At 39.2% G+C, this 13,913-nt stretch overlaps 1 protein-coding gene across 3 annotated transcripts in view; it reads right to left on the bottom strand.

The window, feature by feature from the left end:
• The window catches only part of LOC127448192 (glycogen synthase kinase-3 beta-like), a 125,936-nt gene that overhangs the window by 24,248 nt on the left and 87,775 nt on the right, over window positions 1-13,913 (bottom strand). The window contains exons 1-2 of one of the 3 annotated variants that reach the window (XM_051710547.1): window positions 7,500-10,424; window positions 7,062-7,390 (exon numbers count right to left, since the gene is read on the bottom strand). The exons of the other annotated variants lie outside the window; for them this stretch is intronic. Coding sequence (XP_051566507.1) covers window positions 7,062-7,373 — 312 coding nt within the window. The 5' untranslated portion in view covers window positions 7,374-7,390; window positions 7,500-10,424. Of the gene's footprint in view, window positions 1-7,061; window positions 7,391-7,499; window positions 10,425-13,913 lie in introns of those variants that run through there. 3 annotated transcript variants of the gene reach the window in all.

Below are 13,913 nucleotides of genomic sequence, written 5' to 3'. Positions count from 1 at the left end.
TGAGGTCAGGCTTTGTGATGGCCACTCCAATACCTTGACTTTATTGTCCTAAAGCCATTTTACCACAACTTTGGAGGTATGCTTGGGGTCATTGTCCATTTGGAAGACCCATTTGCGACGAGCTTTAACTTCCTGGCTGATGTCTTGAGATGTTGCTTCAATATATCCACATAATTTTCCTTCCTAATGATGCCATCTATTTTGTGAAGTGCACCAGTCCCTCCTGCAGCAAAGCACCCCCACAACATGATGCTGCCACCCCCATGCTTCACGGTTGGGATGGTATTTTTCGGCTTGCAAGCCTCACCCTTTTTCCTCCAAACGTAATGATGGTCATTCTGGCCAAACAGTTCAATTTTTGTTTCATTAGACCAGAGGGCATTTCTCCAAAAAGTAAGATCTTTGTCCCCACGTGCACTTGCAAACTGTAATCTGGCTTTTTTATGGCAGTTTTGGAGCAGAGGCTTCTTCCTTGCTGAGCAGCCTTTCAGGTTATGTCGATATAGGACTTGTTTTTCTGTGGATATAGATACTAGTACCTGATTCCTCCAGCATCTTCACAAGGTCTTTTGCTGTTGTTCTGGGATTGATCTGCACTTTTTGCACCAAACTATGTTCATCTCTAGGAGACAGAATGCATCTCCTTCCTGAGTGGTATGATGGCTGCGTGGTCCCATGGTGTTTATACTTACGTACTATTGTTTGTACAGATGAACATGCTACGTACAGGTGTTTGAAAATTGGTCCCAAGGATGAACCAGACTTGTGGAGGTCCACAATTTTTTTTTTTCTGAGGTCTTGGCTGATTTCTTTTGATTTTCCCATGATGTCAAGCAAAGAGGCACTGAGTTTGAAGGTAGGCCTCAAAATACATCCACAGGTACACTTCAATTCAGTACACCTCCTATCAGAAACTAATTGGCTAATTGCCTAAAGGCTTGACATAATTTTCTGGAATTTTCCAAGCTGCTTAAATGCACAGTTAACTTAGTGTATGTAAACGTCTGACTCGCTGGAATTGTGATATAGTCAATTAAAAGTGAAACAATCTGTCTGTAAACAATTGCTGGAAAAATTTCTCATCTCATGCAGAAAGTAGATGTCCTAAACAACTTGCCAAATCTATAGTTTGCTAATATTAAATCTGTGGAATGGTTAAAAATGAGTTTTAATGACTTCAACCTAAGTGTATGTAAACCTATGACTTCATCTGTATATCAAGGGCTAAAAATGGCTCAAGGAACAAAAATGAAAACGAAATATGTTTTTTGCAGAACGTAACCGAAAACAGGAACAAAGTGATTTTCAATTGTTCTGGAGTGAAAACGTTATTTTTAAATGCTGGTAACCGGTTATAACTGGTTAATTTCATTCCGATAATTTTTTCACAAAACCAAATGCCAAATGGTTTATCACAGTAAATTTGATAACAAATGAAACATTTGCTTTGATCCTGAAGGAAACTGCTGCATCACACATTTATTTGCCTAATTGCCCATTGTGGATGTTGCAATCTGTGAATGAAGGCCTTTTTAACAACTAATAGGTCATTCTTACACAGATTTGATTCTGCCAGGTTTTGACTTGTGTGGTGGATTTTATGCTGATAAATCCACCACACAAGAAAAAATTGAATTGCTTTTTTTCCGCTTATTTTGGTGAGGCAAGTGACTTATTTTGGGCTTGTTGTTCCAGACCAGGTTGCTTGTTTCTCTTGCAGATCTGTAACACTGCAACTGGTATTTCACCAACCTCTTAGTGCAGAGTACTGTCATTTTAAATAGAATGTCATTAACTGTTCTTTTATTTTGTTCTAACCGGTAACCTTTTGGAAAGGAGGCTGTGGAACTTCTGAGCCAAAACGATCCGATAGGAAAAACATTCAATTTTTAGTCCCTGATCTATATATCGGTATATCAATATATGATGGTATATCGGCCAAACAATCTGCCGATATTTGGCAATTTTGAGTTTATCTGCATTGGGTGCTAAATGTGCCCACTTGATCGATTAACAAAAGTGGTCATTCTGCCTAGTGTCAGTTCCAAAATTGACCAATGGCCAGTCAATATTTGTATGCGTTACACGCACTGTGCGAGACGTACCGTCACACAAAAAAACTAAGTATACTTTGACCTTTAGACTATGATCTGTCCAGTGACAGACAGGCTTGCCTCAACTCAGATTAAAAGAAAACAGGGTGAGACTTGTGTGGCTCCACTGTAAGGAAAATTCTGCAGGCAATAAATATGGGAGTGAGAGATAGGATTGGTGGTTGTTAAGGCCCGGCAATCTCAGCTGCCCATCTCTAAAGACTCTACTGTAACACCATCTCCTACACCATTTCATAAATAGACTGTTTTAACTGGCGTATGATCTGTCAGTTAAGCTCAAAGTCTTTGCTCACGTCATCTGAATTTGCTAACACACCACACACACACACACACACACACACACACACACCTTTAGCTCTTGCTTTCTTTTAAAACCTAGTCAGCTGCCAAGTAAGCAGCATTTTAAGATATCTTAGGCAGATTCCACTTGTGAAGGCTGTTCCAAAAAGGTAGGCAACATGATTATGCTAGTGCCTAATATGATACCTTTTTAAACCAAATTATAAGTCAGCACTGCTTGTATCCTTCACAAAGAAGACAATCTGATAATACAATGCAAAGTGGACGAAGTGAGAGAAATGTTGATTATAAATATAATTAGTTAAATGCTGAAAAGTGTTGATTATTGTCAATTAGTATCGAGTATCGAAAATTTTTGAAATCTATTTACTAGCCAATATGTGTTTGCTTTATATCTCATATATAGTTTTTATGTTTATAAGCATATCACGTTAGCTTAGCAACATGCTAACAGCAAACTACAGGTCTGTTACCCAACCCGAGGCCAAACTATATACAGTATAATATTAAATAAATCACACCGAACGTATTTTTGCATGTGTCTGCACTGTTTTCAATTGTTTTCTATGTAAACACTTGCTGGACGGTTGTCTTTGACCATTCCGGCACTTCTCGCTGTTTTTTTCTGCATCTCACACAGGACCACAGCATCCTTTAGATAAGTAAAAAACTTGACTTAAAACTTAATAAAAAAAAAAAAAAAAAGCATTTTGTATCTGGCTAAGGCTTAAAATTTGATGTTACCGGTCAGGTCGGGTCACACAGTCTCAGTTACGGGCCAGTTTCAAGTTTAAACTTGCCCATGCAGACCTCTACAGCAAACTCTGTTGAAACCAATTGTAAGTTGCTGCCTGTGTAGAGCATTCCAAATCAGTCATTTATTAGGTTACATTTCAGTTAGGATGCTGCCTTAGAAGGCAAATGAGTGAGAATCATGTATAACGTGGTCTGGGATCGGGCTCAAGAGCAGAGTACTGTCTGCTTTATATTACAACAATATTGTTAATTATGCACTAAAAAAATATTTTAGCCTATTTTTAAGATTTACGCATTTCAATTTCATAACAAAATTCCATCAAATTGAATTGTTTAATGTTTAATTAAATTAAATTAATAAAAATAAAAACTTTTTTTTTTTATATATATATATATAATTTTTTTTTTTTTGAAATACTCAATTCAATTTGATGGAATTTTGCTATGAAATTGAAATGCATAAATTTTAAAATTATATTTTTGAGTGTGCCACTTAGTTGAAGGTGAGCTGAGATGGAGCAGACCATGTTCAGACATGACGTCCAAAATTCTCTTTTCAAGCCTGATTTTAATCCATGCTCCCTCCCCAACACTACGTCATCTGTCCATGTCATCTCTCCACGTTATTTCTCCACAAGGCGCTCTGGGCTCTGATTTCATGGTGGTTTACACTAGGCCTACAACCAAGCAGCTCCGAAAAATACAGCAGGGAGAAGCTAACAGTCTACTGCCTGTTCGCTGAGTGTGGTGCTAATGGGGGTCACATAGATGTGCATGTGTTTTACAGTATATACTGTGCAAACGTATAAATATGTCAACCAGTAGAGATTCTGCTATACTTTTTATGCCACGGTATATAAGGGCAACCTACAAATGTAGGTTGCTTATGGTTGCCAACATTGCAGCTTTGTGCATAAATATTGAATTCAACAAATGTGCAATCACGTGTGTATAATTCTATTTTTTTGGCTTCAAATGTGGCTCATTCATTCATATTTGTAATGTAATTACAACGTGATTATATATTACTGTATATATATATATATATATATATATATATATATATATATATATATATATATATATATATATATATATGAATTATATAACGTGAAGCTGTTTTTGCTAATCTTTTGGTTAACAACCATCAAGTTCTTGATGAAAAGAGAAAATAATAAAATGTAAGGTACTTAGGGTTATCCAAAAAAATAGGCATTACTACATGGCTATGTAATATATAATGCATTTTTGGGTTGAATTTCCAGGAAAAATAACTATATTGTGACACTGTATTTCATTACCAAGATATAAAATGACTGGAATTGTGATATTGATTTTGGCAATATTTGAGGAAGCAAATAAGGAGAAGGTAAAGATGAAAACTAGAGAAAGTGAGAATGACAGGGTGAATTACTCACACCTAAAATGCTCATTATGAGTTCTTGGGGAACAGCTCTTGCAAACGAGATGTCTGAGGTTTTCTGACTGGCTTGTTTAATGAGGAACGATCAATTCCTGCATTGACACGAATACAGTGTCTGTCACATGTGTTAAGGGCTTGGGTTGTCCCTGTGCTTGTCAGGCTACAGAAAGCAATCCACAACTTAAAGCTGTGGTGAGTGGACCCAGGAGAGCAGATCATTAATATATTCAGTAAAGGTGTAGTGTAATTTCTGTGCGAATAGCAGCTCCAAACCGAATCGCAAAAATAGATTCTTACATTTTCTGTGTTTTTTTGTGCATTGCTATGCAGTTGCTAGGTCGCAATGTGTTTGCTTACGGGTCCAAGTCAAAATAGCCCATCCCAATTCGTTATGATATTCTGGTCATTAGATATGGCTTGGACCAGAAATTCAAACAAACCATCCCCATAGTCTCGAAAGATATGTCCCAAATGACGTACCTTACACTGTGTACTTATACTATGCACTCGGCCATCAGTATGAATTTTCAAAGTGTAGTTTCATTTCAAATAGAAAACGAAAGGTTTTTTATTACTACACGGAAGCATTCACCGTTTTTCAGCTTAAGGAAGTGACATTTCAAACGCAAGTAACGCATTGCCTCTAGCTTTAGAGCATCGGCTAATCCCAGTCCAACACTAATATCTCAAATAATGTACATATTCATACAGCGTGGGGTGATGGTAAAGCATTCAACTCATGCTCCTGTAGCTCAGTTGGTACAGCAAGGCGCTAGCAATGCAAAGTCATGGATTCGATTCCGAGGAAACACACAAACAGATGAAACCTACCTCACGAGCACTTTATTAGGAACACTATGGTCCTAATAAAGTGCCCAGCGTGGTCTTCTGCTGTTATAGCCCATCCGCCTCAAGGTTTGATGTGTTGTGCATTCTGAGATGCTATTCTGCTCACTACAATTGTACAGAGGGGTTATCCGAGTTACCATAGCCTTTTTGTCAGCTCGAACCAGTCTGGCCATTCACGGTTGACCTCTTTCATTAACAAGGTATTTCCATCCGCGGAACTGACACTCACTGGATGTTTTTTGTTTTTGGCACAATTCTGAGTAAATTCTAGAGACTGTTGTGTTTGAAAATCCCAGTAGATCTGCAGTTACAGAAATACTCAGACCAGCCCGTCTGGAACCAACAATCATGCCACAGTCTAAACCACTGAGATCATATTTTTCCTCATTCTGATGGTTGATGTGAACATTAACTGAAGCTCCTGACCCATATCTGCATGATTTTATGCACTGCACTGCTGCCACACGATTGGTTGATAGGATAATCGCATGAATAATAGTGGTGTAAATCAGCAGTTTCATCACGATACGATTTTGAATCGATTCTCTACGCCAGCGATCCGATGTTTGCCAATACCTCAAAGTCTGCCATGATACAATTCTGATTCGATTCAGGGGAATGTGATCGATATTATGATATCATGTGCCTATTTTGCACAATTACATTTGTCAAAAATGCAACCAAAATATAATTTTTATGATGAGGTGTTTTCAGCGTACGAGTAGCCGGCTTCACACACTGATTTTGAAGCACAAAGCACATGCAGGTTTTATATTATTTAATTAAATTGCCGCCTTTTGTGGTTAAATAATCACATTTTGACATATCAAGATTTTAATTTGATTAATCGTGCATTAAAACATTCATTTTCATCCCAAATATGTAAAATTCCGTGACATTCCACATTTTATAACTAATGCAATTTTTTTATGACTGGATTCAGTGATTCTATCCGTGTTTTCCGCATAGCGGTACCATATGGTCCTTCATGTGGTAATGTCGGTGTAAGCAGAGTCTGATCATTAAATTATTGAAAATGTCTTTATATACCGAGGTGTAAAGGCCGCATCACCATGCTACCACCTCGCGGTGTGAATTTATATATTTTTTTATCTGCAGCCTGACCGTCGTCGTTGTCTAAAGTTAACAACACAAATGTTTTTGTTGTTAACACTACAGCAGCGTTAGAACTAAAAACAAAATGTGCATGTAACACGAGGTAAAAGGGAAAGGAGGAGGTGAGAACCGGCTTAACAATATAAATAATATTTAATGGTTAACTTAAACAAAAAGACAAACACATACAGGGCAGCTGCCTGTAGCTCTCTCTCCCCCGAACTGTCACCTCTGGCCGCCTTTATGCCTCTCGTCGGCTTGATCAGCCTGATTATGGGCCGGGCATGCGTCATCACGACCCGGCCCCGCCCTCCTCCTTGCCACACTCCTCCATCCTTTGCTTCAGCCCGAGGAGCCCCCGGCATGACGTACACCCCATCCCCCCCCCCCTTCTCAGACCTGGGAGGGAGACAAGGGGAGGGAAAAAAACAACAACAAAAAAAGAGAGGGAAAGGCCAACACGGAGCGACAGCGGGAGAGAGAGGAGAGAGAAAAAAACATACTCGCTGGTTCTCTGACACGCCGTCGTCCGGTCCTCGACCACTCCACCCTCTGGCGGACGACAGCCACTCCTCCCCGGGTGGATTGGAGCGAGTCCTCCAACCCCTGGCGGACAGAACGCCCCGCCGCGTTTCGGCGGCCGGTAGGGAACTCCTCCGCCCCTGGCAGCGGCTCCACCACTCCAGGCGGCCGGCAGCGAGCCCCTCCGTTCCTCTGCGTCCAGGCAGTCGGCAGCAACTCATCCGTCCACCGGCGGAAGGCCGCGGCTGCTCTTTTGGGTGGATGGCAGTGGCGAGGACTCCACGACAGCACATCCCTCCTCCTTCCCGGGCTTCGGCACCAATGTAACACGAGGTAAAAGGGAAAGGAGGAGGTGAGAACCGGCTTAACAATATAAATAATATTTAATGGTTAACTTAAACAAAAAGACAAACACATACAGGGCAGCTGCCTGAAGCTCTCTCTCCCCCGAACTGTCGCTTCCGGCCGACTTTATCCCTCTCGTCGGCTTGATTAGCCTGACTGGGGGTGGGCATTCGTCATCACGGCCCGGCCCCGCCCTCGTCCTTGCCACAGTGCACTATTTCAATACTTGTACATGTAACAAAAACCTTGTCAGCGACACAATCAAACAGTTTTATTATACTAAAATATTTTCCAGGACAAATCATTATTTTCCAGGACAAAATTCCAAGTTTTCCAGGATTTCCAGGATGCGTGAGAACCCTGAGGTGTTTTCTCTTTACCTCGTCAGCTCTGTTCAAAATATCGGGGCTCTATAACCATTTGACATGGCTGAATTGCTCCAAAGCGCTTTAAAAGCTAAAATTCTCATGCAGAATTCAAATGTGTTGCATGCGCCATAATATTGAGGGAAACCCGATTTAATTGCGCATGTGAGCCGCTCTGCGCTATCCTGTCACCGTAGCTCACAGCCCGGTTGACAAGCAGAGCGCAACTTCAATCACTCCGCGCACATACGTGTCCCACATGAGAAGCATATTTAGCGATTATAAAGCGAGATAGATATCATAAGGTTGCTGCATCGCATGACAGAGGAGTTTGGACGTGACTGGTATAAGAGCGTTAAAAATAAAGGTGCATCTTAAAAAAACTTACATTGAACTTTACGCGTTGTATCAATGACATCGCATCGTTAGTTAATTGAACGATGCATCAATCCAGATTGATGGATCGTTACACCCCTAATGAATAAGTACTGTCTGGATTACAGTGAGGCACGAGGCACTTACAATGGAAGTGAATGGGGGCCAATTTTTGAATGTTAAAACAGTCACTTTTTTAAAAGTATAGCCACAAGACAAACATAAACAATATGCATGTAAACATGATTTTTGTGTGATAAAATAACTTATTAATCTTTTTTGCGTAAAGTTATAGGCAATTTTACAACTTTGTAATGTCAACAAACCCTAAAATCCTAAAATTGTAAAAACTGTAAATATGACAATTTAAACAACTTTACAGCTCAAATAATACACACGTTTTAATATAATAATTAATGTAAATGCTTTTATAAAATTATAAGCTTCACATTTCTGCCTTTAAAGCCTCCAACAACTGGCCACATTCACTTCCATTGTAAGTGCCTCACTGTAACCCAGATCTTTGCTTTTTTTTTTTTTTAAAGAAAAGGAGGGACGAGTCAAAATAATTTTTGTGGTAATCAACATTATGCTACAAATGCTGTCGATTGAGCTTAACTTGTATTGAACCCAGAACATTCCTTTATGTTGCTTTGGAGAAAAGCATCTGCCAAATGCATATATGTAGACTAGCATCAAGTCACCCCACCAAGGGCAAGCTGCAATCTCGCAACAAGTGTATACTTTTGATAATTGTATATTTTATTTAAAACTCACAGTTCAACAACAGTATTTTCTTGAACATGAACATTAGGCTACTGAACCTCACATATTAAAAAAGTAATAAAAACTTAAAGTTCAACTTCCTTTGTTAACACATCTCTGGTATTAATGTCACGTAAACTTCCAATGTTAACACATCAATTCATTTCACGTAAACTTAACTTGTAGCCTACTGTTAACACATCCCTGGCATTAATTTCACATAAATGTCCACTGTTAACACATCTCTGATATTAATTTCATGCAAACTTAACTTCCACTGTTAACACATCAATTAATTTTTGTAAATTTAACTTCCACTGTTAACACATCCCTGGTATTAATTTCATGTTCTGACTCATTCAGGATATGCAGCTAGCCTACATGTTTTTATTTAAAAAGATGAGCCGGTCTACATGCTCAGGTGAAATTTGAGTTAACAGTCTTTTCATAACTAGACCTGCGGTGGAAAAAACGCGTTCCGCTGGCACAGAGGTCGCAGGAATGGACAAATACCACTGAGCAAGGACACTCAGCTTTCTGTACCTTTTCTCATTTACCTGCCACCACACTGAGGTAGCTCTCGATTTCGTTGTGCTGCGAACAAACATCACTGGTGCTGTAATCCTCTCCAAACAGAGTGTGGAGAGCTGTTGCTGCCCCAGATTGAAAGTCTCCATGTTCAACGTCGCCATGTTCGGCAGCACCTACGCTTTCTGGAACGGTGTCACAAAGCTGTTGCAGTTTCTCCTTTACTCTCTGTCGAAGCTCTGGCTCAAGACACTTGAGATGTTTGTGCCTTGGGTCTAATGCTGAGGGGACCAGAGATAGGGCCACTTTCTCTGCATCTTGCAGGTCAACTGCGCATATGCGCCATTTCAGAGACTCTGCCATGGATGTTTTGAAATCAGACACTCTCTGAGACTCTCCGCTCTGTACATTAAGGTGCCTGGTGATGAGGCTATTTGTGATCGGATACACCATTGAAATGCCCACATGTGTCTCAGTACACATTGCAGTTGTGGTACACTTCAAAGACTGGATCACTGGAGTCAAATCTTCTATAGTTTGTCAGTGCTCATCTGTCAGCTCAAGTGTCCTTGCATCTGACAGTTTCGTGACATTACGATCTGAGAGAGCAGCTGACACAGCCCACCTCTGTTCGAGGAGACGTTCAAACATGTCACAGACCGAATTCCAGCACGTACGACAACACTGAATCAGTTTGTGTTCGGGTAGGTTTTGTTGTTTTTGTTTTTGCTTGAACGATGTTGTGGCTACTGTGCTGTGGTGAAAATGTGCAACCAATCGGCTGCTTGCAGCTATCACACGGCTCAAACTAGCAACACTGAGGCCCTCATTAATTGCAAGCTGAAGTGTGTGGGCAAAGCAAGGCACTGATTCCTATAGACCTCGATTCGCCAGAACCATATTACTTGCGTTATCATGAACACATGCTAACACTTTCTCAGACATCGACTGCCACTTTTCTGTTGCACCCTTTAGATAGTTAGCTATGTTCACCTCTTCGAAGGTCTATGTCTTTCTTCGAAGCATTTCTAATACTACACTGTGAGTTTTCCATTCACTGATGTAGTGGCATGTTAGTGTTATATAGGAGTCAGTAGTTAGCGAGGTCCACGAGTCAGTAGTGACAGCAACCCTTTCTAGCTTCGATAGGGTGTCTTTAAGTAAAGAAGTACTCCTTTTGTATAGAGTGACTATTATTGCGGTGATTGTCTTGCGAAAAGGCACGTCATATTGGGGCTCAATGTAATTCATTAATTCTCTAAATCCTTTCCCCTCAACAAAACTTAGAGGCATTAAATCTATGGCCAACATTTCGGCTATTAGCTGTGTTGTTCTCCCAACTCTGCTAGCATCGCAAGTACGTCTTCGTTTTCGCTCGACATTTTGTGTTTAAATGCGAGGTGATGCCGCATTGTACTAGTGGTAGAGTTGTATGACAGCTTTGTGCTGCATAACATGCACTGCACTGTGTTTTGTTCAATTTTGATGAAGTGTTTCCACACATCACTGTGCGTTTTCAAAGCCATAGTTAGCTACAGCTAGGCTCCTGCTTGAGTTCAGTTCAGTTCAGTCTCAGTGGACCGTAAGTTCCCGCCCCCAATGCCACTGTAACCAATCACAACATTTTTAAGGATTTTTTTTTTTTTTAAATGAAGATAGGGATCCATTTCTGGAAGGATTTATGTTGTGTTGTTTGGTACTGGACTTGGATCGGTGTAAAATATATTTCATGAAGTTGCAAGATTATATTTCGATAAACGTTCCTTTATGCATTTATTGTGTTGTCATGATCGATCATTGCTGTCACTTACTCGTAGTACTTTTCATTTAATTGCATTTTCAGTATGAACACACTACTCACACTACTTACACTACAAAATAGCTTAGAATATTGCTGAAGTTTTTGATTTTGGACACAGTTTGACACTGAATATGTCTCTCCTTTAGCATGCGTGCATATGGTTTTTAGGGGTGTGCAGCGAAGCCATTATCTGTATCTGTATCTGTATTTGTATTTGTTCAAATGACAAAATCTGTATCTGTCTCTGTATTCAGACAGAACTGGGTGTGGGCAGGGCTTAAACCGGAAGTGGGTTAAAACTACATGAAACGCCCAATTTTAAATGTTACTCTCACATTTATAGTTTCTATTAATAAAATATGCTTTGTGAATGCCTTTTCATAATAATAGCCTAATAATAATTATTATTATTATTATACAATTGTTATTTAATTAAATTATTATTATTTTTTTTATTTTTTATTACCAGATGAAGCTGAATTTGCAGGCTACATTAACTGTGGAATATGTTGTAACTTTGGTTTCTCCTGGTATTTCTGATATTAATATCTGCATGAAACAGAATTTTAGTTTGTCTGTTCATGTATAAGAACAATATTCTGGAGGTAGGAGGTGTCAAGCAAAATATGAAATGTCAAGCACACATTTTGCAGTGAAAAATAAATAAAATTCAAGCATTAAAAAATATAATAAATCAATATAGCCTAAAAACAGGTGAAAGTCCCGTAAGTCTATCAGGAATTTTTAAGATAGGACACCATTTTTCAGTTAAATAATAATAATAATAATAATAATAATAATAATAATAATAATACTAAATATAGCAAAATGAGCAGCGAAAGAAGCTTTGTGACATGTTTTAGAGTCTGATGGACAGTGTATGAGGAGTTAGAAAAAGTAAACGTACGATCATAAAAACCCCATTTATTTAAAAAATAACTAAAAATAGCTACTTCTTAGAATTTTTGTCCAGTATGTGGCGCTGTTCTGAAACTGCTCAGGCAGTATCTGGGCATGATGGTTGTCATGCAGAAAAGTGTTCAAGAGTTATAAGCCAAAATAGCCATTTTTCTATCTCCTGACCAGTAGGGGGCAATGCGCCAAAACGCTGCAGGTAACCTCAGGGCCAAATAGTGATGACACGTACCAGGTTTCATCCCAATCCCTTAAAGTGTTGCGGAAATACGGCCTTAAGTTCAATTTTGAGCGTTCTTCATCGAATTTGTTGAAGCGCCACTCGAACACGGTACGGTTTATCAAAATTCTGTGAATACGTTTTTGTCGTGAGTGCGTCTAGATGATGCAGGCCAATTTTTATGCAAATCGGACAAAACGTCTAGGAGGAGTTCGAAAAAGTAGGTTTTCAAAACATTTAAAAATGGCGGACAGGAAGTTTGCTCGATCATGACATAATTGGTATCAATGTTCTCGGCATGAACCACGGAATCTATTAAGACCATTCTCATGACAGTAGGCAAAAGGAGTCAATAGCTATTTGCATTTTTAGAAATAGCATTATAATTTTTGACCACAAGGTGGCACTGTCCCGAAACTTTTTGAGTCCCTTCAGAGCATGGTGCCAAAGAGACATACCGAGTTTTGTAACAATACGCCAAGTTGTTCATAAAATACAGCATTTTATGACTAAATAATAATAAAAAAAATTTGTGCAAATTGGACAAACGGCCTAGGGCGAGTTCCAAAAAGTAGGTTTTTCAGAAAATTAAAAATGGCCGACGTCGTGAGTGCCTCTAGATGATGCAGGCCAATTTTCGTGCAAATCGGACAAAATGCCTAAGAGGAGTTCGAAAAAGTAGGTTTTTTCAGAAAATTCAAAATGCCATAAAAATTTCGGTAGAAAATCGAATCGTCTTGAGCCAAGGAATCAGAGGAAAAAAGAATTTTGTTTCTAGGGCTCAAGGTTCAAAAGTTATTAACATAAACGTGAGTGCAAATTTGGGCAGTTGGTGGCGCTAGAGGCTTTGCGGTAGAGACGCCAAATTTGCTGTGGTAACATATCAGACTGCCCTCTATCTGTGTGCCAAATTTCATGACTTTCCCACAAGCGGTTCTATGGGCTGCCATAGACTCAAGAGCGGAAGAAGAAGAAGAAGAAAACTAACGAAAACAATAGGGGTCTTTCACCCCTTCAGGGCTTGACCCCTAATAATAAGAAAACTAACAAAAACAATAGGGGTCTTTTGCCCCTTCGGGGCTTGACCCCTAATAATAATAATGTTACATTTATATAGCGCCTTTCCAGAGCTCAAGAACACTTAACATTCTCAAATTTAACACAGTTTAAAGAAGAAGAAGAAGAAGGAGGAAAAAAGACGGAGCATGTTTCAGTTTCTTTGTTTTACATAAGCAGGAATATTCCAAACAGATGAATACTATATGGAACATTTAAACCTTTATGGAGCATTTTACCTTTTTTCGGAATAAAATGTGTTCAACTTTAAGAGACGGATAGATGAGCTCTGACGTGAAATCATCACTTCAGGTCAGGAATTTAACATCGCGCTCAAGTTTAGGCTATAAATAAATACATGGGAATCACGTGTGAATCGTGTGATACATTAACAAAGACATTTCAAGAAGTGGAAAGTGTATATGATGTCATATCTTAATGTTACACTTGATAAGCTCCAGAC

The sequence above is a fragment of the Myxocyprinus asiaticus genome, chromosome 11, assembly GCF_019703515.2.
Source record: "Myxocyprinus asiaticus isolate MX2 ecotype Aquarium Trade chromosome 11, UBuf_Myxa_2, whole genome shotgun sequence".
NCBI lineage: Eukaryota > Metazoa > Chordata > Actinopteri > Cypriniformes > Catostomidae > Myxocyprinus > Myxocyprinus asiaticus.
This window is presented reverse-complemented; position numbering and strand designations above follow the sequence as displayed.